Source organism: Sparus aurata, chromosome 15, assembly GCF_900880675.1.
Source record: "Sparus aurata chromosome 15, fSpaAur1.1, whole genome shotgun sequence".
Taxonomy (NCBI): domain Eukaryota; kingdom Metazoa; phylum Chordata; class Actinopteri; order Spariformes; family Sparidae; genus Sparus; species Sparus aurata.
Genome location: NC_044201.1, coordinates 14,910,309 through 14,936,452, shown reverse-complemented (window position 1 = coordinate 14,936,452; position 26,144 = coordinate 14,910,309). Strand labels below are relative to the sequence as shown.

The 26,144-nt window shown below is 40.9% G+C and overlaps 1 protein-coding gene across 1 annotated transcript in view; it reads right to left on the bottom strand.

Moving 5' to 3' along the window:
- cdh23 (cadherin-related 23) overlaps nucleotides 1-26,144 on the bottom strand; it is a 187,034-nt gene that overhangs the window by 47,298 nt on the left and 113,592 nt on the right. Inside the window, 10 exon segments of the mRNA XM_030442554.1 lie at nucleotides 746-853; nucleotides 1,048-1,160; nucleotides 1,526-1,642; nucleotides 2,578-2,650; nucleotides 6,365-6,492; nucleotides 6,654-6,759; nucleotides 8,521-8,758; nucleotides 9,771-9,835; nucleotides 23,864-24,022; nucleotides 24,713-24,862. Coding sequence (XP_030298414.1) covers nucleotides 746-853; nucleotides 1,048-1,160; nucleotides 1,526-1,642; nucleotides 2,578-2,650; nucleotides 6,365-6,492; nucleotides 6,654-6,759; nucleotides 8,521-8,758; nucleotides 9,771-9,835; nucleotides 23,864-24,022; nucleotides 24,713-24,862 — 1,257 coding nt within the window.

The following is a 26,144-nucleotide window of genomic DNA, read 5'->3' as shown; positions in this document are numbered from 1 at the left end:
TCCAACACTTGTATGTTGAATTTCTCTTTCCTTATTATTTCTCCATTCCACTCTCTTGCTCTACAAGATGAGTTCTCGCTTCCTTTTCTGCCTAGCAGCTGAATAATTTGCTATGCGTATGACTGCAGGCTACATTTTAATTAGCAATCGGACTCCCTTAATTACACTCACTGACGCCTCTTTAATTAATGGACAATCAGGGCTTAATTAACAACAACACACTGCCAAAGACACCAGCAGGACAATGAGAGAGTTTGGACTAATATTAGAGTGTTTACTCTGTGATGACCTCCGCATTGATGGAAATTTGTTCATCAATAGTGAGGAGTAAGCATGTGGATATATCCTTCAACACACAATTTTCACATACAGTGTAAACACATGGCTTTAATAAACTTCCAATCAAGATTGTTGTGTCACATCTGTTTTCGGTATTCATATTTTGATCTTTTTTTTTTTTTTTATTAAATCACATCTTTTGCCTCAAGTAAGTTTGCAAACTCAAAGTAAACAAATTAAACCACAGACTAAAATAATGAATCAAAAAAGAAAAAGACACCGGTGGAGCATACAGGTGCTCTTTCTACATCACACTTGCATTTAAAGTACAGGCCAACATTTCAAAATGAAATAAAATGCCAAGAACTTTTCTCTCCCATTGTGTTTATTTGTGTTGTTGATGTTACTATGTAGTTAATCAGCTATTCAACCAGCTGAATGACCAAAGTTAGCTCGGTGCACTCACAGAGATAACATCAGTGTTTATTGGACTCATCTCCACTACGTTGGCATGGTACGGATCGTCTTTCCACACAGGGACGTTGTCATTGATGTCCAGGATGGTGATGTTTACCTTTAACAAAGTGGGAGTGAGGGAAATTAGAGTGAACAGGAAGTGAAATATTTATAATGTCAGTCGTAAGAGGCTTTTAATCATCATGGTTCAGGGCAAAATGTCATAGTATAAGATATAAATGGAATAGAATACAGTTCTACTCCAAATGATAATTGATTAAATATTGATTAAACAGCTGGCAATAGGATTACCGTGGAGATGCCAGTCTTCTGCTGAGGGCCCACCCCACCATCCACAGCTCTGATGATCAGGATGTACTCAGACTTCAGCTCCCGGTCCAGCAGGGCTGTTGTGGTGATCTCACCTGGAACACACAGAGAATTGGATATATACATATATATATATATATATATATATATATAAAAAATGTTTTAATGTGACAGGCAGACGTGACATGACAATGCAGCTTCTAATGTCAGGATGAATTTGATTGAAATCCATAACCACAAATACCCACCGCAACCCAGCCACAATCTGCATACAAACAGAGGGAAAGCTTAAGAAGACAAATAGATATTTATTTTCAGGACAAGTATGAAGTGATAGCAGGTTGAGCTAAAGAAATTTAAACTTGGTTAAAAAACATGGAATAAGATCTCATAAAATCATGTCTCAATTACCCTTTCAGAAAACACACACACACACACGCACGCACACACACACACACACCTGAGCGCGAGTTGAGACGGAACTGAGAGGAGCCCTCCAGGGAGTAGATGAGCGAGGCCTGGCCGAACTCCCGCGAGGCATCCAAATCAGTAGCATTCACAAGCAGCACAGTTGCCCCTGCGGAGGAGAGGGAGGGAATGAGACAGAAAGAAAGTAACGACTGATGGAGTGGGAGAAAGAATGGAAAAAATGAACTGAGTTCTGGGGGAAAATATGTGAGAGGAACTTACTACAGAGGAAAGACAGCCATAGAGAGACAAGCTGCAGAGACAGACTGAAATGGCATTCAGAGAGCTAATTTCTTCACCGCCCCCATCCACAGCTCAACTGATGGCATGGCAGTGAGTGGGTTTATGGATTAGTGGATTATCAGCTTGTTTGGCACAGCCCAAACTTGGCACAGGCTTGATCAATACCCCGGCAGGCAGGGGGATGAGAGGCTAGCCAGAGCCGCAGGGCTAGCCCTGAGCTCAGCCTTGCAGTCCAAGCCTTGGGCCTCTAGCTCAGGGCCAAGCACTTTAGCCATAGTCCCCTAAACCTCAGTCCTAGCTCAAGCCGCTCAACTGTGCCCGCCTTCAAATCGGGTCCGAGACACAAAAAGTGTCCAGTGTCTGTTGGAGCTCAGAGAGAGAAAGGGGCGGTCAAACATCTCATTTCCCTCTAGCGACTGGAAACTAATCTATTGTCTGGGATAAAAGAGTCTTCTGAATGCATGCATGAGAATGAATATAGCAGCCAGTGATTTTGCCTGGAATAGTCAATATCCTGCATTCTGGCTGAGCATTTAAAAACATTATGCAAAATCAAAACAAATAAGACAGTAGAGGCCAGAGGAAGCAAATAAAACAAAAACATAAAAAAAACATACCCCCAAGAAAGCAAAGCTATTTGTTGAATATGCTAATAGTAAGGCAATTCAAGTAAGAGGTAACTGTATGTGCTGCACACAGTGTTTGAGCTGTTTGGAGTGTTTAAGTGCTGTGTTGGTTGTGCAGTCCAGAAAATGCATTCTGGCAACTAAACTGTAACCCCAAATGTATAAAGTGACTCACCAGCAATAATGTTCTCTGGGATTTTGACGATGTAGGATGGCTTGCTGAACTCGGGTGGGTTGTCATTTTCATCCTGGAGGAGGTATAAACATCAACAGCAGCTCAAATAAACGTGCTAAACAATGGGGAAATGCAAATGGAAAGCAAAGAGGGTTTGAGGCTGTCATCACACATTAGCACTGAGATTAAAATATTTGAGAATTAAGACAGCGAGAGAACACAGTGTTTTCAATATCAGTAGTAGCAACAGTAGTTTCTCTTCAATAATGATGAGCTGATTAAACTGGAATATATATAGACCACTCGGTTTTTAACAGTCCCATACTGTAGAAAGTGATATTTCCATGTCTTCTTTGAATAATGTAGGTCTAGGTGCTACATAAAATACTGTGTAAATATCTAAATGCTTACTCCAAAGAGAAATGTACACTGCCCATATATTTAAACTGTGCCATTAAACAAACCGTCAGGACTTCCGTAAGGTTGTGATGTCACAATTATAGTCACCACCCTCAGCCTTGCAGAGCTGATGCAAAATAATGATGGGTGGTACCTGCTCAGGCTCAGGAAAGCGGACCAGTCAGAGCAGACTTGGCTTTGTGGGAAAAGCGCCTTTAAGAGACAGGCACTATAATAAAACGTTCAGACAGAGGGTCAGTAGAGTTTTGTTGCAGCAATGACAGTATGAGAGAAAGAATGTGTTTTTTGAACACTAATGCATGATAATATTTTAAGAGACACTAAAAATAAAATGATAAACCTGAAAATTAGCATAATAATGGAATTTTAAAGCTTTGTGCAGTTTTAGTGGCTCTGGTTCTGTTTGTAAAGTAAATGCAATAAGCTAAATTAACTATATGAACCATGCAGTGCAGTGTAGTAAACCTCATTCATTGCTTTAGAACTGAAGAGGAAAAACTAGACCAGGAAAGGAAGTGGGACAATGCAAAAGCTGAGGCAGATGTTAAGAAGACACATTAGCATTAATAGGCGAGAAAATCGTTCACAACATTATTACTAATGGCATTACCCGAAACAAAGGGTAATCAAGTCCTGTAATTTGACAGAAATAAATGCCTACAACATGGAACGGAATTTGCTGTCACGTGGACTTTCCTCAGTGCATTTATATTTCTCACAACATCCCACTCATTGAATTAGACTCTATTTCACACCAACACATCCAGTTGTGTGGTTATTCGCGGAGAGGCTCCCCACTGTGTGCTGCTGAGAAATGTTAACACTTTAACAACAGTCACTGGCACCATTATCTATTGGGCTTGTGTTACTGGTGCGAAGCATTGTGTGTGTGTGATGCTGCCAGCCACTGATAAACCCCTGTGGTGTGAGTCACGACACTGTGGAGGACAGAGAGAGGGAATACGGCATTGTGCTCGTCTCTCCCTGTTGGTTTTTGCATTCCGGCATAGATTCCTTCATTCTTTCACACAATACTTCTCCCTCGTGTAGGAAGTGTATAGATATGCTTACTGTCCTTGCATCTCCGAGAATATTCCAGCTGGATTCATTCATTCTACTTCGTCATTTCTTCTTTTATGATGAAAAGTTACATGTATAATGGATGCCTGCCCAGGGAAAATTACTTTAAGGGTCAGCAGGATGGAGCACAGTAGCTTCACTTAATTGATTATTTAAATCTTGTGACACGCCGACAGAATCGATCAGGATCTAATGTTCATTAATGCTCTGTTAATTCTGAGTTCCCTCTGTCCTGTCAAGTACATACCTGCAGCTTTGAGCTTTGCTAATGAAATGTGCCATGATATTTGCTGCAGGGCCACTATTGCACAAATAGAAACATTTAAAATACTGAGAACATGCTTTCTGATGATTAGTAAGGAACTGCCTTAAAATAAGAGTCCTCAACAGCTGACAGAGGAGGCAAAAACAGCGGCACATAGTGACATGTTATTTGCATCATTTGATAAGAGCAACACAGTCAGAACCAAGTTTAGAAAGCTGCAGTGAGTGCAGAAAACCTCCAAAAATGGAAAACTATCATGTAAGAAACAAGAGACACCAAGTAACAGGAACTGCCAGAGCATAACACTGTGACATAGTCTTTTATACATAGGAAAAGAAATGACACATAACATTTACAAAAAAAGGGACCAATTGAATACAATAAGTTTGCAGTAAGTGCACCAGAAACAGTGGGATTATCTGGTAGAATTAGGACCCAGAACTTTTTTTTTCCCAGAGTCTCTCTGATCCATTGTGTGTGTGAGCAGATGGCTGTGACTTTCTTCAGTGCCTTTAAATAAGACATTTAGTGATAAGGCTGACAAAAGCAGTGGAACTGGAAGCTCAGATAGCTGCACAGACTGTGATAAAAATGCAAACAAAGCTGTAGTCAGACATGGATCAAGAGGTACTCCGAATAATTCAGACAGTGAAGAAACACTGAAATCCAATTTGTAAGACATATGAAATGATCTACCATGAGACGGTGGACTCCTGTCACACACAGGATCAACATTTAGATAAATACAAGGCGGCTTAGTCTTCATTCAGTGCACATGGCATAACAGCTCCATGAGTTCCTTTATGAAATGCTGGTCTCATCTGAGGGGAAACTTTCTGAAAATATTTCTGTAAAAGTTTGGAGATCGTGCCTTTGAAATGGGAACCGAGAAATTAGTCACAGGGTGTGTCTGCTGCAGCACCAAGAGAGTCATTAAATACTTTCTGAAAGAATAAAAAAATAAACCCCCGCCTGTATATTTATTTAAAAAGTGTAAATTGCAAAGTTTTTCAGCTAAGAGAAAAAGAGCCATTAACGAACAAGTTTTAAACTATTTAGTGCCTCTCTCAAAGCAAAAAACAAACACAGTGCCTCGTCAGGAATAGACCGAGGCTTGCAGTGCTTACAAGAAATCTTGATACAGATCCAAGGGACAACAGACTGATAACTGCAACAGACACCAGTGTACATGGAATCTATTAGATAGATGAAATAGAAAAGGATCAATTTGCATCATGTCAATTATTATCAGCTGTCTTTGTTGTTAAATAATTTTGATACTTGTTATTTACATTCTACTGATCAAAGATGCAAAGATGCATCAACATTTATTCATAACATTTCATTTTGAAACATTTTTCTAATCAGTGCCTACGGATCATTTCAGCCTAAGAGTCTTAATGAACCACATGCACGTTCTCAACCAGCAAATTTTTGCTGATTTGAAAATAGTTCTTCTTCTCGACTGTTTGTGATTAAATGAAAACTTCTTGAATTGCAGTGTGTGTTTTCATTTTACTAGTATTGTTTGTTCTACTGTGTTCTCTAACCCGTCTTCTGATTTTGAATTCCATTGCGCTTGGTTGGTCACTTGGCAATATCAATGTTTTTAACAAACTACACAGGGAAGTTGAGTATGTGCATCACTAGTTGATTAAACTCTATTATACACCCTCACTAATCTGGACCAGCAATGTTAGAATGTTAAACTTTTACCAAACTCAAATTACTACTTAGGTTTACAAATCTGGTATCAGTGGCGCTTAAGATGTCTGCAGCCACCTGCTACTATAATATAGGGATTAAAAATAAGCAATATTCTTTTGCTATAATTTACAATATACTTGTGCGACCAATTTGTAAAAAATGTATTAAGTATTGCAAAATTCTTGAAAACGTTTTGGGAAAATGTAAGGCAGATGACCAATTGGTTTAGGAAAAAAGAAAGACTAATTTTCAAGTTTCTGACAGTGGCCATATTTGGAAGAGAGTGTGTGTGTATTTTTGCAGGGTTGTACTTACAATCACCTCCACTGTGACAGGGACGGTGCTGTTGAGGGCTGGGTTTCCCCCATCTTTGGCCATCACTGTCAAGTAGATCATCCCATTGGGAACCTGCTCATAGTCCAGAGGCCTGGTCACACTGATCACTGACAGAAGAAGAGGAGATCAAATAATCAAACAACAAACCAAAACTTTTCACAACTTAAATCTGACTTTGCTAGTCCAATCATCAACAGCATGCCTACTATTACTGCTATCCTCAGACATAGCATAGACTGAGGCTTGATGCTCCAAAAGGCAAGCGTACCTGCGTAGCCCTCCACCATGACGATGCTGAAGTAACTGGGAAAGGCTGAGGCTGAAATGATGCTGTATGTCAGAAAGTTGTTGGGTGGAGAGTCCTCATCTGTAGCCTGTGGGTGGGCAGACAGTGGTGGAAGACAGGAGTGCCTTTAACATACGCCTCGGTGACAGTCAAAAGTCCACAGAGAGAAAAAGTTTTGAGTGAGTGAGACAAGACGACAGACAGTGTAACAGGACAGATGCTGCAGTAGACAAGTGTTAATTCTTATATATGTATTTTTGCACAGCATGGGCGCGTATGAGTCTGTGCATATGTGTACAGCCAGGAAGCTGTCAGTCAGTGATGTCATGTTATCGGAAAGATTAAAGCTGATTCTGGCTATTAGTGGTGCAGGCGTCAATACTGGATGAACACCAACTGAGCCAAGACAAGCCAATCAGGCAGAGGACAGATGAAACTATACTTTGCAGGGCTAATCCACAACAACATCAACAACAATGATGACACCCCCTCATTATTCCCAAGTTGGCAGGAACTTAAGCATGAGTCCTCCGGCTGTGAGGAGAGTCTACTAGGCCTCACTGGCATCATTAGAGACTGGACAGGTTGTCAAAAACACTTACTTGTATCTCTCCTTAACACGCATATCTCTACTCTTTGATTTAATGCCAAAAGTGTTGAGTAAGCACTACCTTTCTTCCCCTACAACTTCCTAAGCTGTGGCTCTTCTCTTCCAGACTGTCCTCCTATTTCAAATTTCAACAAATAGTTTCATTTACCACTCAAAGGTAAGAGGAGTTTGGGATGGCAAATCAAATAGATGAGTGGCAAAGGAAGGAAAGGAATAGGAAGTGTAGAGAAAATTGTTAAAAAAAAAAAGGTTTGGATGTTAGAAAGTATACACAGTTTAGTAGGAGGCACAAACCTTCCAGGCATTTTTAGAAAAAAGAAGGAAAGCGCAGAAAAGCCTTGCTATGCTTAGTCTCTCAATTCATTCTCTCCTGCCATCGTTTTCACTTTTTTTCCCTCTTTCTTCCTTCTCTCCCTGTACTGTGTGTGTGTGTGTGTGTGTGTGTGTGTGTGTGTGTGTGTGTGTGTGTATATATATTAGGTTCCAGGGCAAATCGCTGACACAAAGAATTGTGCGAATGGCTTCCCTGTTCCTCTCGGGCAGCGTATTAATATCAGCAGCGTTTAAGGTTAGCTCAGACTAATCAAACACAGTGAGCCAAGCGTTGAGCCCAGTCATCAGCTCAGCTCCCACAATAGAAAGGCAGGGCACAACACAGTTCACTGTGGCGGGGTGAGCCACTGCTGTGCCCACCGCCACAAGGGACCTAATAGACTTTCTCTTGAGGGCACAATCAAAGGAAATGCTGAGCCATTAGTTACCATTGTGCCTGTGCAGCTCTGCCTTTTGTGTGGCAGTGACTGATGACCAACACACCGGGCAGACCAGTTCTTCTCGGATACAGTGCACACAAACACATAACTGCGTGATTATAGTAACACGGGAAACAAGGAAGAAAGAGGAGAAGGCATCACAAGTAAAGGCTTTTGAGTGTGATGACTGGTGCTATTAGTATCGGGATAAGAATATCCTCTGCTATAGGTGTAGTGTTTATGTGAACCTTTTTTTGTTGCTATGTATTGTAGCCTGACAATTGCTAGGCAACACTACAATACCATTACACGTGTATATTTTAGTTCAGTGTATTAATATTTAAAATCAGTTATGGTCACAGGTGTATGTTTATGGGGTATTTTACAGCAGCCATAAACAGCAGAGCTTTACTATCTAGTAACAAGTGCGTACTCTTGGCCTCATATGTCTCTTTTAAAACTCCATGCGTGCATGTTTTAAACACACCCTGATTCGTGCCACCGGCTGGACAGCCTGTTCGTTCTCTCTCAGCGAGCCCACGTATGCCTCTTTCTGGAACAGCGGCATGTTGTCGTTGACATCCAACACGTTGACACGGATCCTGCCCGTCGTCTCCTCCCCGCCGCCGTCCCTCGCCAGCACAGTCAGCGTGAAGCGCCGCATCAACTCATAGTCCAGACTGGCCCGCAGAATGACCCAGCCTGTCTCAGCGTCCAGTGAGAACCTGCAACACAAACAAGTGAAATGAAAGACAGGCAACTCCTAAAGTTTGAGGAGGTTTATTAAGACAACATCTTTCTGTCATTTTAACAAGATCTTTTAATTTCATGTTATTGCAATCATAACAGACTGACTTGTTTCATCTTGCAAGATTCTTTACTAGTAATCCAGAACATAATATATATGTTAGTACATTATGACCTATTAAAGTTTCATGTGATAACAAGAAAAACTTTATTTCAAAGACACTGTATGCATTGTACAGCCATCAGATAAAATGTGGATGTGTGGTTGGGAGGTGCTCACTAATCTGCATTTGTTCTACTGCTCTACTGTGTCTTTTTTGTACCATTTTTTTCTCGTAATGAGATATACTGAATAGTTAATGGCTTCTCAGAGCCTTAGTTAAAATCACATTACAATGCATCTCGATGACTGCCCAGAACTGTGTCATCCTAGTTAACAGAAGATAAAAACAACTGCACTTAATGATTTGTTCTTACAATTAGAACATCTCTATGTTTAATCAAAGTAGGGTTACATATTCTTAAACTAGAGATGTAGCATGAAAGCATTGTTCTGTTTAGTATTGATATAATGAGAAAATGTCATTTTAGATTAGTTTTTTCTCTTGTATGGAGTATGGAGTCATTTTTAATAAGCAAAATAAACAAAGCAAAAACACACAAAAATGATGCTCAGTATGAGTTACAGAGAAACAAAAATAGTAGGAAGCCGTGCTAATTGTTTTTTTATATTGAAAATAAAAATAATAAACGGATGGACTGTGTGAATGTGTGTTTTTCTCTGTGTGTGATTCTGTGTAAATTTGTGGCCTGAAGAGACCAGGCATAAAGAATAGTGCCAGACATCATTGTAGCTCAGCTGTCTTTGGCGAGGCTCCGTGGCAGAAACAGTCCAATCATTCTCAAGTGGCCTAATAAATGAAAAATGTATGTCTTTGTGTGTTTGCGGGGACTGTTTGAATATGTGTGTGTTTGTGTGTGTTTGCTTACTGGTCTGGCTCGTCACTGAAGTAGTAACGCACAGTCCCAAATGTGCCTGCATCTCCATCTGTAGCCTGGACAGTAAAGACAGGAAAAAGAAAAAAAAAAAATTAATTATGTTTACTTCCTTGCAAAGTTTTATAATACAGTCAACCTCTGCTTTCCATCAGTTTAGTTTCTCATCTACTTCTAAAACTTTTTTTTTATCCCATGTACCTTTGCATTATCCATTCTCTTTCAGGATTGGTCTGCAAATGTATAATATTTGTCAACTCATAATCAAGTGTTAAGTGTGTGACTCTGTGTGGCTCAAGCAGCTACCTCCAGGGGCTGAACAATTAAGCCAATGCCAAATTGCCAAAAACTGCAGTTCCCCAAAAGGCCACTTCAAGCTCACTCCAAAAGTGAATCAAGCCCCGTAAGACCCCATGTTAAAATGACAGCTTTGAATGACAGCTAGCCGTGAGCTGTTTGTTAGGCTAATTTCAGTCACTGAAATTCACCTCTTGGCTGTGTTCGTAGTGTTGACTCCTTTTGGAGAACTTTCAAAGCGAAATAATATGGCTTGTTGTACTGTTAAATGTATGGTGGTGTTTTGGATTAGTGTTAACTGGCAGACAGTTGCTGGAGCTGGTAAACTCTGAAGGACACAGCTGTGGGCAGAGCCCAGAGCATCGTGAGGAATAAACAACCAGAGTCAAGGAGAATTAGTTTTTTTAAACCTTTGTGATTTAAAAGTAGTATAATCTCCACTCTCACTTCTCAACCTGTCTGCAGCAACGAGAAATCCACTGTAATGTACTGTTCTTTGACTGTTGAATGCATAAGAAATGTACTTCATAGACGTATAAAGGGATGGTTAAAAGAATAATTCACATACAGGATAATTCAGGAAAACAGACAGAAACAAAGTCTCTGATGATTGCTGACTTTGGCCAGAGACAAAACCCTTGGTGATGGCTGTTGCTAACTATCTTCCAGCTAATGTACATTAAACCAGCTAAAGGTATTAAACCCACCATCAAACTCCCACAAATTATTTGAAGTGAAATTACTAACCTTTATCTGTGATCACAGTTAGCTTTTTAGCCCTACTTTGCTTGGAAACTTCCAGCTAGTTGGGCTTGTTTAACTAGGCTCGCTTCAGCTTCACCCACGCTCCACCTCTTTACCCATTTTAGATAAGATGGGTGTTAGGCGTAGTCACCTACTGCCAAGAAGTTGTCGGCTGTTGCGATCAACTCTGAACTTCACTCTGGCTCTTCAGAAATGTGTTGGTGACGTCATGGTGGCTCTGTCCACTATTCTGACCATCAGTGGTGTACTGAAACTAAATATGCTCTTTTTAAAAACAGGAAATCCTGACTGTGACACGTTCATTAAAGTAGAGTAATAGTTTTCTCTATTCCATGTCAATGTGACTATTATATTAATATCAGGATATATTTGAGCCTATTTATGCATTTGTGTGTGATTGTGTGAGGTCAACTTTAGTGTTTTCACTCACTGACATCTGTCAGTGAGTGTCTATTACTGTATGAATTGATGTTAAAACATGCAAGCCACACTTCACTCAGAGGTGTTGATTGGATTACATCTGGGAGAACTGATACATTTTCCTCAGCCACATGACCCACTGCTGCTATAAAAGCAGCTACAACTGCTGTCACATGTTTTGCAGATAAAGAGGGGTGTCAAAGAAATTCAACATAAAGAGCAACACTTTCAGGAATCTTGTACTTTATGAAACGCCACATTAACACAATCTGTCTTTGTAAGCGCAGGCACGCTTACGTGCACACACGCACAAACGCGTACACGCAGGCTGTTGTGTCGGCGCTGATGGATCGTGGCTGGAGAGGCTGTTGTAATAGAGTTTCACTTCAGTGACTCTACAGTCAGTTGAAGGGCCAAACCTGAACGTGTCTGCCGCCTGCTCTGTCAACCACGATGCTGGTCACTGTGATTCAGTGATGCCCTGATACCGACCCTATTATGCAGGACTCTGTGTGTGTATGTGTGTGTGTGTGTGTGTGTGTGTGGTACATAGCTTTTTGCATGTGGCTGTGACTTATACACTTACAAATTAGTGAGAGCAAGTGTGTCCATGTGTGTTGAATATGAGTTGGATATGAAGGTCTATACATAAGTAAATGGACCAAAACGTGTGTTACATAATGCTGGATATATGTGTGCTCATTTAATGTGCTCGGAAATATCTTTGCCTTTTAAATTTAATGCATTTATGGGTATGTGTGTGTGTGCGTCCGTGTGTGTGAGTGCCCCATCCGTGATGCCTCTCACAGATGGAACAACGGCTGCAGCTATCAATGTGCTTTTTCTCCTTCTAAAAATTACCACCATGTTGTCCTGGATGGTGAATCGATGTTTCTTTTTAATGTCTGAATGGTCCCCACTTTGTTGTCAAGTGCACCAAAGCACATCCTGCTCAATGACTAGAGTGTGGGACGCTAAATACATGTGAGGTGTTTGGGAATCCAGTCAGGTTCTTATATTAACCTTTGAGTTTTCATCTGCCGTGTCTCGATGACCTCGTCATTTAATGCCACTCCACTGCTTCTCCTGCTCTCCTCTTTTTGTATTCCTACCCATCCCTTCCTTATCTTTCCCTTTTTCTTTTCTGTCTGTACCTCACTTTCCTCCCTGCATCCAAAGCTCCACCCCTTCTCCTTTACATATCTCCCTTAGCACACTCTTCCCCTGTCGATGCCTCCATCCCCCCTCCTTTTGCTCCCTCTCTCCCAGGTGAGTGACAGAACCATAAGTGCTCCCATGATAGCGGTGGGGGTGTTAGCGTGACAGCTATCGCGGCGGTGACAGGAGCCGGGCTCAGTCTGGGAGCTAATACTGCCTCTGCTTCTGCGGCCGAGCCCCTCTCGCCGTGACGACAGACAGAAAGGAAGAGAGACAGACAGACAGACTGAGAAAGAGAGAGAAGAAGACGATAGCTATCACCCCCCGTCATTCACCAACCCGCTCTCTTTCTCCAACCAAACAATCAGCATGACTGTAAGGCACAGTCACTTTGCCAACTGCTCGCCAAAGACTTTCAACTTTAGACGCAGAAGGCCCGCAGCAGATGGATAGAAGAGATTGGTTTGTGAAGGGATTTGCTGTAACTTAACACCAAGGCCCGAATCCTCGACACCAGGGTATTATGCATTTGCCCCTCATTGCCATGGTAGCTTAAACTTTTTTGATTGGGGAATTGGAGGTGACGGAGAAGTTGGCGAGGTGGGGTGCACAGGGAGAGAGTGAGTGTAAGATTTAATGAGGAAAGAAATGACATGGAAATAAAGCTGGGCTAACTAATGTGCCCAATAGCCTCGGTGACAATTACAACAAGCATTTAACGAACTGTGATGGTTCTTAGGGATAAATAGGTTTTATGCTGAAGGATTAATAAAAAAAAAGGTGGCCTCCAAAATAACCTAAAGAGTTACAAAAGTCAAGTCTGGAAGATGCATCGCTATTGACTAAGATGGTATAAAACCCTGCTTGCTTGTTACATGTTCTCTGACTTTCAAGTTGCTTTGAGATGACAGAATGGCACTTTGTGTTGTAGATGAATACTGGACTCATACTGCGGCGATGAAAACCTCCCCTGTGCTAAAGAGCTGGGCACTGAGGTATGAGAGTCACCATTCTGATCAAAATCCAAACTAAGTTGTTAAGGAGTTTCTGCACAAAGAGTCAGTGCACTGCTGATTGCCAATATAAACTCTGCAAACCCTTGGGTCCTCAGGCAGTAACTACAAAAGAGAAATTAGTTCTCAGTTGACCAGTTTGGTTAAATGATGTGTTTCTTCCCTTCAGAGAGGCGAAGCCAGCAGGCAAACACAACCCTGTGTGTATGTGTGTGTGTTGGTAGGTATGTGGCTGTACCTGTGTACCGGTGTGGTCATGTGTGTCTATCTGCATGCCATTTAATGCCAGTGAAAGAGTATGTGTTTGAAGATTGGATGCGATTAGACAGTCTTTTTTGAATGTAAAGAATAGTGTCTATGTTTGCGTCCATGTGAACAAGATAGACATGGACAGATGTGTCTGTTTCCTGGATCATTCGGTCTTAGGTTAAATATGCACCCCAAGCATTTACAGTATAAACTCCTATTATCACACTCAATTGCTTTCAAGAGAAAGCGAAAATGAGAACCTTCCCTCATGGGCGACAGAAAGACAGGGGCAGTGTTTGTGTGTGTGTGTGTGTGTGTGTGTGTGTGTGTGTGTGTGTGTGTGTGTGTATAACCTGGGGTTGGGTTGGAGGGGCAACAGGAGCAGATTATCAACCCAGCTATCTCATGGACAGCGAGGGAGGTTAAAGCTGCACAGGCTTTTCTATCTTGAGTGAGCTGGAATTTGAATTGATTGGCTCCTAAAATTGCTTTTTCTGCAGGAGCTTTGAGAGGCATGGAAAAGGAAACCAATTACTGGCTGTCAAAGCCCGCTGTCAAAATAGAGATGACCCCCAGTCCAAACACAGACAACCTCTTCTGTCTCAGTGTTGCACACCTAAACACAACCACAAAGAACAGATAACAAACATACACCCACGCATGCACACACACACACACACCAGCACCACTACCACCACAGTGAAGATGTCCAGCTTTCTGACAATCATTGAGGGAGAGACAATGATGAAGACACGGTTGTCAGATTATCTTCCTCAGCTGTGGTTAGTTCCACTCATGCGGGCTTCTTTCAAAGACCATGTCTGCCTTTGTCACATGGTCTGTATCCATGACAGGACCAGGGATCAATCTTCACAAATGCGGTACAAGTGTGATACAGTGAACAGCTATTTTTGAATGAGCACCCCTTCATTTTGCATATTGTGCCTTATGTGTGTATGAGGCACACAAAGCAGAGTTGTGGTCATGTGGCACATTCCACGCTGTGTACTTACGCATATTTAGGCTGCACATCATCTCAGCAAAATAAAGTGCCTGTGGCTCAGCAGTGTGGAAGTCTGTGGCTGTGGCTCCCACTGCACTCACAGGCACTATTGGAATTAAATGCAGTCTGAGATATGCATGTCCTATCAGTGTGCACATCAGTTTACAGCAGTAGAGTATAGAGATCATAGATCACTTTCTGCACATCATGTCGGCTTGATTATCTTCACTAAAAAATAAGCGATAGCAATGAAAAAAGATTTGTTTGCATATTAAAAGGATAGGCTTCCATTTTTCAAGTCTGTTTAAAAACAATACTCACATGTCTGTATGGACATAATACAGCTATTGGTCGCTGTTGATGTTCCTCTTGTCCGTAATGGCAGCAAGGAGATACCTTCCTTATAGATTTAATTAAATGTAAGAGATGGTCTTTGTTCTTTGCAAAAATGCATTTCAAACTATACCTTTTCACCTTAAAATGTCATCTTCAAAACGATGGTAATAATTTACTAACTTGTAATAACTAAAGTCTGACTGAGGTCCCCTGGCTGCTCTGCTTTAACTCACTGTAACCCTTATTTGATGCCAGCTGTAGCTGCTGGTCACTAGTTAGCTCAGTGAGCTGGGAAGAGTTGGGGTTTACACCACTGGCGCTGGAGTTGTGGACAGCCAGGAGGAGATGGTTTTAAGTACGAACAGACCAAAGAAGATGCTGACAGAGGAAACTAAGAGGAAAAAAAGCAAGTAAAAGAGCAAGGGGCCAGACAAAAGTAAATTTCACACTGGTTTCACACTTTCACATTTGTTGGTGAGAGCTTAGCAAAAAAAAAATCTACAAGATAGATGTTTGGCCGTGTTAGCTTAGATGTTGACTGGCTAGTTTTTTGGTCATGTAATCTTAACAAATGCACATGAAACAGCAGTCTACATTTTCAACACTGGCATTTAAGTGAATTAGAATCTCAAACTTCAGTTGTGTCAAATCACAAAAAATACCAATTCTTGTACAACAAAATTACAACAAAATTCCAAGTTTCCTTGCTGAGCTACAGTGGAGGGATGGTGACATAAAGAGATACATTTGCACTAAAAGCCACTTCTCTCAAACTCAAAAATCGGGAAAATCAGATTTGCTTTGGCTGGACTTTAGAATCCCTTTCACACAGTGTGCCAGAGGACAAGTCAAATATTTTACTTGACCTTATAAATGATTAGTCTACTCACACCACACCTACATGTATGATTGAAAGGAGAAGAGCATGAAAGAATGACAACGTTTTTATTGTTACTTTTATGGTGTTGACCTTCCCTCTCTTCTCAGTAACCTTCTTGGTCTTTGTTACAGAAACTGCCATGAGATTGTGCAGAGCCTGTTTGTATCTCTGATCAATACTTTGGAGTGAGTCTCAGAGCAGAGCAGTAACCTAGAAATATCCCAGAAACTGTGAGGGTGGGGCGAGATGTGCCCAATTAATGATCACATATTTCGAACAGCTTCTCACTTAACACTCCTGTGGTTAAACTAATGAGTGAATTTAAATATTCTCCTCAATTTTTTTTGTATTGACACATGCAGCTGAAGCCGTGTGAAATGACGTAAAACCCAAACCTCTTCAGAGGAGACGAGACGCAAAATGCCTCACCTACTTGGATCAAACGAGGACCAACCGCATTTCTCCCTAGTCCCCCAGCTGTGACCTAGTGCACCTGCGGGGGTTGATGGGAGCTGTGTGTGTTTTAACTGCAGACACTTCAGTGTAATGGCGATTGCAAGCGTACGTTTACGACTGCTTTATTCTCTAAAGCATTAACGAGCAGGTGGGGGTGCTCACAGCGACTGCTGCCTGCCGACAGGATTGAACAGCCTGTTTCTATTATCTCCTGACCACCCAGATAACAGCGACGCAAGGAGAGAGAGAGAGAGAGAGAGAGAGAGAGACAACTTTAACACTTTTTTTTAACAATGTATACTTATACTGTGACATCTTGAAGGATAAATTGTACCGTTGGCATACATACACAGCCACTATATAATGATTACAACCACCTAAAAAAACCTAAAAAAAAACAGCTGTTACCTCTAGAAAAAGAAGAAAAGAGGCGGAGAGAGAAAAAGGGAGAGGACTGCATTGTGGGCATAAGCTGGAGACAGTTTGAGCTGCCAGTGAAAAGGCTTAATGCAGAGCTCTGTGGCTGGCAGCTTCACTTTGCCGAGAGGCCTTGGTCCTCCCCCTCTCTTTCTCTCTCTGTGTCTGTCCTTGATGATGAAGGAATGAGATTAACACAGGCAAAGGGAGGTTGTAGAGAATGATAGAGTGAAGAGTATATTACAGAGACACACTGCATATAATGGGTGGGGGTGGGGGGGGGGGGCGTGCGTATGGTATCTTGTGAGTTGAGGAAGCAGGGCTGAGGTCAAGAAATTACACAATCCCCTACAGTGGTCACTTGCTAAAGTCCCAAGATCTATCGGTTCTAGCTTCTCAATTGTTTTAGAGGTGCAGGTGTTGATTAAAGTTCTCAGTCATCCAGGTCATGGTAATTCTAAGTGCTATATCGTAGGCAACTGGACTTGTTTCAGTGTTTCCACAGGTCAGGACTCTGCTTGTCCACTTACATCTGAAGGGGAAATCATTCATTTGAGGACAACAATGTAAACATATTGGCCAGAGAATACAGATGGTTTGAAAGAGGAGTAAAGGAACCCATCTATGTCAAACTGGAACAGCTGTCTCTGAAGAGAAGAGGTGGCCTACGACAATACTAATCACCTTCCTACAATGCTGTACTGAGTTCCCTCCCCAGACAGCTTAACAACCATTCACACCTGGGTACACCTAGCCGTAGCAACTTACATGAAGGCCGGTTGGGTCAACGATCCACAAGGGGCAATAAGGACTCTGAAACTCAAGAGTTCACACTTGTCCTTAACGACTCTGTACCGACACTCCCACACAGAGTTTGTGAAGCCTGCAAACTCCCCTCCAGTTAGTTAGAACTGAAAAAGCCTCTTGGATGAGAGGTGAAATGTCTTCCAGAAACTGAAACAAGTCCAGTTGTCTACAATGCAGCACTTAGAATGTTTATGTAGTTAAATATAAAACTATACTTTGATGTGGAAATGCTCTAATCTGGAAGCAAATATAGACTTGACCTGAGTGATTTTTCTGCGGGTTATGTAGGGGTATCACGTGACCAAGCCTGCGGTGAACTCTGCATGAGCTCTATGAACAATGTGACAGGAATTACTCTATTCATTAAATGTGAGCAGAAAATGAGAAATGAGCAGACATATCGTACTTATTCATGCTTTTAGTTATGTATAACTATCCTTGTTTTCCCTTGTAGTTTAACACGAGACCATTTATTTTGAATATCAGCCATAGTTCTGTTTTCTTCTGCAACACCTTGTTTCCTGCAGCTGCGACGCAATGTCAAGCTGTGTGCTTAGCTTTGTTTGTCAACCCACTATTAGGCCCACCGATAATACGCATTGCCTGGCTTCGATCTCTTTTACCATTGCTGTGAGCTTATTAGATTTTCTTTTATCCCATGGTTATTCCTGACCAAACTTTCATTTGTGCTGAATTATATGAAGGGAAATTGCAAAATAGTTGCTGTCAATTTAGGTTGATTTGAGATGATAGATTACAGGTGCATAATTTAAAAATAGGACTCTTAGAACCCGCTGCTTGAGACAAAGTTCAAGCATATAGTAGGTTTAAGAACATATCATAAATGAGAACCCTCAGCTAGGACTCCAATTGTCAGACATTTTATGGACTAAACTTTTCAATTGACTAAGAAAATAGAAAAGAAATAGATTTCAATCCGCAACCAATAATAGCAATGATAAGATGAGACACTATACAAGGAAAGGCATTTACTCAAATACCACAATGGAAAACAATACAAACGCAATTACTCAAATATTAAGATTTCGGTAGTAAAAGCTGTAGGCTGAAGCTACAGCTCATTGTGCCTATCTTTTTTACAATCCAATCCAATCCACTTTATTCATATAGCACAAAAAGATAAAACAGAGATGAAAATATGCATGTATACACATAAAAACACATACAATCACAAACCCCCCCCCCCCCCCCCCCCCACATAAAATCAACACACAGATTAGCTGGGAATAATTATGAGCTATAGCTGTAGTTTTATCTTTAATCAAAGCACACCTTTTGGCCAACAATTGGACTCGGCAGTGGTGAAAAACAATTATATTTTTTTATCAGTATTGTCTTGATGAAATCAATGGATTAGCTGATGACAAAACAAATGTGCTGATGGAGACCACTCCTTTAGCTTCACGACACTCCTCGACTCCCTTTTCATCTAAATTTGGCAAACCGATAGTGAACCAACTCTGGCAAAGTTCAGACTTTTCTCTACTGTCAGCTCCCACCTGTTCGTCCTTTGCCCTGCACAACCATTCACACCCTGTCTCACAATGTCAGAACACCCATGATAAGCACCCCATTATTAACAGAGGCACTGTGTGAGCTACAGCATGCAGGAGAGAGCTGGGCCTCACCCCTTTTATTACAATAATGAATTATAATTACCGTTGTGACTATTACCCTATAAAGGCCTGTCTAAACAGTGGCGGTGGCAAAACATCCTCCACTCTGTAATTTATAACCATCTGCTATAAGCATTTATCAATGCGCAACAGCCCTCAAACATACAGCATCTGCATAGAGCCCATAATACACCCAGTGCGCCAATGAAGGAAGACAAAGAAGATGTTAACCAAGAAGAATTGTGCATCTGATATATTTTAGAGAAGCAAAGACACTATAAGAAGATGCAAGAAGCAGGTAGACTGTGCTTTTATATGCATATAAGATCTGCATATATCCTCATCACATACGCATCCTCTCAGGTACAGCCTGATAGGTAGGAAGAGCTAAAGAGAGAGAGTTATCCAGGCAGAAACAGACTGACAGACTGAATCGATGCAACACCTGAAAACCATTAGCAATCTAATGGTAAAACAGAAAGGGGAAAAACAACAATAACTGAGGGCATACAATAAATATGTAATGAAAGAAGCAAAATTCTCTGAAACCCAAGGAGAGAAAACCAGAGTGATTCCACTGATATGAGCAGCTGCTGGTGTCTGAAGTCTCCAGGGTGTGGAGGAGACAGAAAGAGAGAGCGAGAGAGAAAAGCACCCAGACAAAAGAGTAAATCACAATAAATATTTATAATGATAAGTAATGCTGCAGACCATAAATATTAAACAGCCACTGCCTCTGTGTGTGTATATATGTGTGTGGTCCTATGTTAAGCACAAGTGTCCACAGGGATGGGGGAGCGGGCACTGAGTAATGCATTGGCTAACACTGTACATAAGCTTTGATCAGATGAGCTATGAATATTAACCCAAACAAAGCATTTCAATTACATTATCAGATTGCTTGTTTTGCACTTTTTAAAAACAACTGGGAACCAACATGCATAATTTCAATTAGCATAGGTATAAAGTATTATATAAACATCATCCAGACCCCACCCTCTTCACATACAAACTACATCTACCAGATTATTGGCATACTGCACACTGGCAGGAACACTTCCAGGCTCATGGTACAGCCATGTACCAAGCTATAGAAAAGAACTGCTTCACTGTGGGTGAACCGTATCATCAATCCTGCAGTTACAATACGATACAATCATTTGATGTTCTTCTTTGCTATTGATGACACTGAAACGTGGAGGTCAAGATTACCTGACGGGGTACTGAAAATGTTCTTGAATACAGTTTTTGAATACACCAGTGTACAAAATATGCCTTACTTGACCAACTCCGAAGGTGCATTCTGTGCTAATCCACAGATGATACCATCATGCCACAAAATTGGCTTTTTCATTACAGTCTTGTAATGCAAAACCCTTTTTAATGCTGTTGTCCTAATGGCCAGATCGACACTGTTTCACTTATCATCAGTAATTAAATTACTGATGACAAGAGCTATTCTTAATACTTAATTCACTTAAAAACATAAAAGATATATTCTGCGCTACAGTATTTTTCCATTTATGTATTTGCAACAATTGCAAAGGTTGTCTCAAGTGTAAAACTATAACGACATCACCTATTGGTTTGTGGAACACTGTTTCGAAGACTCGGTCCTACTTGGCAAACACTAATACTTTGGTTTGTTCACCAGCCTGACCTTCCAACCCAAAGCGTCTGTATTTGACGAACTGGCAATGAAACTCAGCAATCAACTATCTTACAAATTGGACCTGGAAAGGACTAGTTCAACATTTTAAGAATTTCTTAATTGTTTTCTTTTTGAGTAATAAATGAGGGTTGATTACCACTCTGTATGCTCAATATGAAACTAGAACCACAGCTCAACATAAAGACAGAACAGCTATCTTGGCTCTGCCTAAAGGTAGACAGAAATCCTCAAATGACTGTGCCAGCACCTCCAAAGCTTTCTCTCAAATCGTGGTTTTACTGGAAGTAACATGCTTTCACCATTTCCTGCCCTTCTCAGAATCTTGTTGGAATTGTGAGGTGAAAGTGTTAATTAACGAGCTGAAGAGGTGCAGGTAGGTATATTCGTGACATTTTTTTCCCAGATGGCAGTCGCAAATATAACAATAGTGGCTCCTGACTGTAGCTTAATGCACATGTGGGTGAAATATGTGAGTGCTATCAATCTTCCAATCTAACTCTCAGCAAGAGAGCAAATACGATGATTTCCCAAAGTGTCTAACTACAACTTTAATGAATTCCATCATATGTATGTGTGTTATTGTATAGCAAAGGAGGCTGGCCAGGCCACCTTGAGAGGATAAGAATGGAAGAGTTGTTCTCCCATTAGGTACTAAAACATAATTTGGCCACCATCTGTTGCACCTACCAGCCATCTGACAAAGAGCACCGAGAGGCTAGTCTCAGCCTAACAGTCTGCTTATATAGTAATGCCTCGAGTTATTCACTGCACTTAGACAATCAGACTGTTTAAACGGCTGAAAGAGATTAAGTGCGACAGGAAATCAGGAAATAAGGAACATGAAAAGGTGCGCCCTGTAAGGAGCTCTAACATACAGCTTGGAACAAAATGTGCTTGACTTAAGTACAGATGTAACAGAACCGGTTGTTGGGGCCATAATCAAGACTTTTATTCAACATTCCTTCCTGCACTCGGCTAGCCACATAATTATGGGGTGATGGCAAGTTAAGTTATATTCTTATTTTACCTGGTGCTGACTCACAGAGTAGGTTGAAAAGAGTTCTAGCACAAGATTGAATGCTATCAGGGCTCATTTTTCTAAAACAAAGAGCCTCATGGTGGTTAATTTGAAAAAACATCACCCTCACCATTTCCCCACTTCCACTCCCACCCCTGCCTGACAAATATGAGGCAGAGAACTGGCAGTTTGATGGACTTAACTTCTTTCAGTGCTTCACTAGACTTTCTAACTTATTCCATACAATACATGGGTGCAGTGTCAATCCATAATAAATACCTCATTATTCGCACAAACACGAGAGAAGGGACCATGGCTTGTTTGATCAGACTGCAGCACATAAATAAACAGTCTTAGCTATTGCCATTGGATTACTGCCGTTGTAACATATTGTCTAAATTACTAATGAACTCAATTATGACAGACCCACATATGTAAACAAGTCTGTGCATACACATTACTGAACACACACAACCATACATACAAAGTACATGGTAATCTTCGGGGATAATAAATGGAAAAAGGCCTACGATGACCAACGCCTTTTTCTGGTTTAGCCATGTGTTGACCTTGCGGGAGTGAGATGTTGTGTATATATGTAGATTGGGATGCGTATGTGTGTCCCTTTCTCAGCCTCAGAGTGCAGGTGGTTGAGGGTTGGAAACATCTGCTTGGTCTATATGTGTGTTTTGTCTCCAGTGGCATCTCAGAGGGCTTGAGTGCCACACTGTGTGTGTGTGTGTGTGTGTTCGGGGGGAGGGCAAAATGTCGAAAACTCATCTAACAGTGTATTTATACAAGTGCTGCCTCCATGCCGGTGCAGTCCTCACCAAGCGGCGTCACATCTCATTCTATTTACAGCCCGTTCACTCTCTACAGCCAGCAATCAGGATTCCACGTCGGGCCGCACGCTCCAGCACAAGACCGACATCAGCCAGACTTATCAGGTATTAGACTGCCCCTGCAATCTCCATTTCATGAGCACCTAGTCTATAAACACTATTGATTTTCACACTGTGCTTTTTTGCTCTTGTATCTAGTGGAATGTTGGCATTCTGTCACAGGAATGACTTGTAATGAATAATAATGATTTTGGAAATGGCCGAAGATTTTTTTGGGGGAATCTGGTTAAAGAAGTGGCTGCTGGTCAGGTAAACAGCTGAGATGCTGCATTGTGGTACTCTGATAAGATGAGCAGGAGCCGCCTCAAGGACACTTCAACTGTGGGAAACTAAACAATGGCCTGGAGGGAACAAATATCACAGGACTATTTCTGAAAAAAATGCTGAGACAGTGTTCTAATTGGATTAGTTTGAATGCAGGTGGTCATCGGTTTTATCGATATATGTAAAATTAATCCGATATGAAAAGTAAGACATTTTAAGATCCCTGACAAAAGTTAGCTAGTTGGAACTGAGATTTCTGTAATGCTATAATGTTTTTTTTTATTTTGTGTAGTACTGCAGCAATATGAGACTAATCACTTGAACCATGCCAAGATGATAGTAGACTTACACACACAGCAATTTACCCTTTATTACATAAATTGAACTCACTATCGCGTTGTATTTAATCCCGTTTTTCAGCAGATTTAAATAATTATGTGATGAAATGGCGAAATGAGGAAAAAAAGCCACAGTTGAGTCACAGATCGTATTGACCATTTAAAAGTTGTTTTGCGAGCACATGTGAGCGAGGTAGCCGAGCCTGAATCACCATGAATAACAACTCATATGGTGAAGTCTCAAGAGAACAATGAGTCACATAGGTACACAAAAAAGCCAAGATTTGATTCTCAATACAACAATCCCAATAAAAGTTACGTTTTATTGTAATCTTTTTGGATCCCAGTTAAATTTCTCTTTAGGAGTAAATCACACGAATCCCCTCTGTGTGCAATCTATCACACTATAAGCTGTGTAAAGTTTAAACTGCACAGTGGTTTCCTACGATACTCACCAGGATGCGGAGCAGTGAGGTGCCAGGAGGTGTGTTTTCAGGAAGGCTGATGTTGTACAGAGGTCTGCTGAAGATGGGTCGGTTATCATTCTCATTGATTAGCTCGATGTAGACACGAGCAAAACCCACATGGTCGGACATGGACTCATTGGCATAAAGCTGAGGAAAGACAGTGAGGAGTTTATTAACACTGAGATTTCAATATAGTCTTAAGGTATTACAATTCAGTTAGAGGAGAAAATGTACAGGTTGAACATCCTAACAATCATAATCGCAACTTTTTACTGTGCCATAGTCACTCTCACTCTCATATAGAAGTGACTTGTTTAAGATTTGGGGATCTTGGATTATACACAGAGAAGGCCACCCTCCGGTTCTGTAAATGACTGAGGGGTAAACTGAGGTGATGAAATACCAATTTCACTGTTCAAACAAGTCTGCAGTGTGGTGAAAGTGATACAGCCCCAGTCCAACTGAGCCTTGTGTCCAAACAAATAAATTGCAAGAAACATGATGAAGCAGCATTCAGTCATAATGTTAAAAATCTGCCTCTGTCCAGAGTTCACTCAAGGACATTCTCATAGAAGGACAATGTATGGTAACTGCTTTGTCTCTGAATGCTCAACGTTTGGTCATGAAAAGATTACTATCTTTCATTCAACTTTGTATCTCTTTAGAAAACTAATCTGTTAGATATTGACATTGTAAGAATCCCACTTCTTCAGCCACATTAGATAGAAATCTGTGCCTTACATTTATTCTCTGATACTGTGTGATTTTCTGCAGACTTACAGGACCCCACAATTCACTCTCCCATGTAACAATACTTGTAATAAGTTTCAAACCCACTGAGAAGCTGTAAGTGCGAATGTGTTCGAAGTCCAGCGGCATGGCCACCCTCATTCTGATGTCGGCACGCCCCTGTACTGCCGTAGGGGAGATAGTGAAGTACTCTGAATTGTTTCCTGTCAGAAACACCTGGAACATGCTGTTCACCCCCTGCCACAGGAAGGATAAGAGAGAGATGAGTAGAGAAAAACAGAGACAAATGGGTTGTTGTGAGAGAGCAAGTAGTGATATATACACCTTCTTGCACCAGTGACAAATGTAGACGATAAAATCTCTGCTATGGTATATCTATCCAGTTTTCTATGAATAAGTGACAGACAACGATATAATTTATAAGAGGTACAGATACTATATATAAATATATACAGACAGGCACATTTCAAGATTCGCCTAACTGACATTCACCACTAACCGTGCCAGTAGGATAAAATCACAAATTTAACAAACAACTAATCATAAGAGATCAAAAGTCAGTATATTGTGTAAACTGATTATATGATAGAGAACTAAATTTAAGAGGGACACATATTTGTGTGTTTATGTTTTATTTATGTAAAAGAACGTGACTGTTTTTTGCTCCTTTGACGGCGTGGTGATTTCAGCATGATATTAGAAATCTTGGAATGCAAATGTGTCTTTGTCTTTGTTATTATATTGATGTCATGAATGACTACATGTGTCAAACATCTTTATTGTCATCTTTTTTTAAAAACGATATGCAGTTGATAATAAATGTTCTCCATAATGATGCTGATCACGAGGCTTGACGAGCAGCATCAGCAGGCAAGCAAGCTCCATTCACTCTTATCAGTTCTGTGGAAGATGTTTTTTTTCTATCTCAGCATTTTTGTGCAACACTTCCCTCCCTCAATATCCTTATATATAGTAACAGGGTAATCTATTAGTAATCCATCTGTTCTCTGTACTATCAGCAGGAACAGTATATGACACCTTCGATTCTTAGACCCTTGATTCAGACAAGGAGACACTTTATTAATCACATACAATCATACAATGTGCAATGTATTTAAACTGGTTATGGAAGAACTTCACCCAAGAAAAAACCCCAGGGAGAGAGTGTGAGTGTGTGTGTGTGTGTGTGTGTGTGTGTGTGTGTATGCGTGCGTGCGTGTGTGTGTGGACTGTCAGCAGCAGTGTACAACAGCATAGAGAGTGAGAAAGAGAGAGCTGATGTGATGATGTGCTGTAATCATCATATGTGTTCGGATGGTAGATGATGATCTCTCACGATAGCTTTAGCTGATGCTGATACCTTAATGCAGATACGTGTGTGAGATCCAGTATACTGTATATTGCAAGTCTGATTTAAAAAAACAATGTACTTTAATACTTGTTGGGTCTGTACAGCAAGGCTATTTCATTATATAACAATTCTGAATAACCTATAAATATGGTACGTTTAAACTTGATC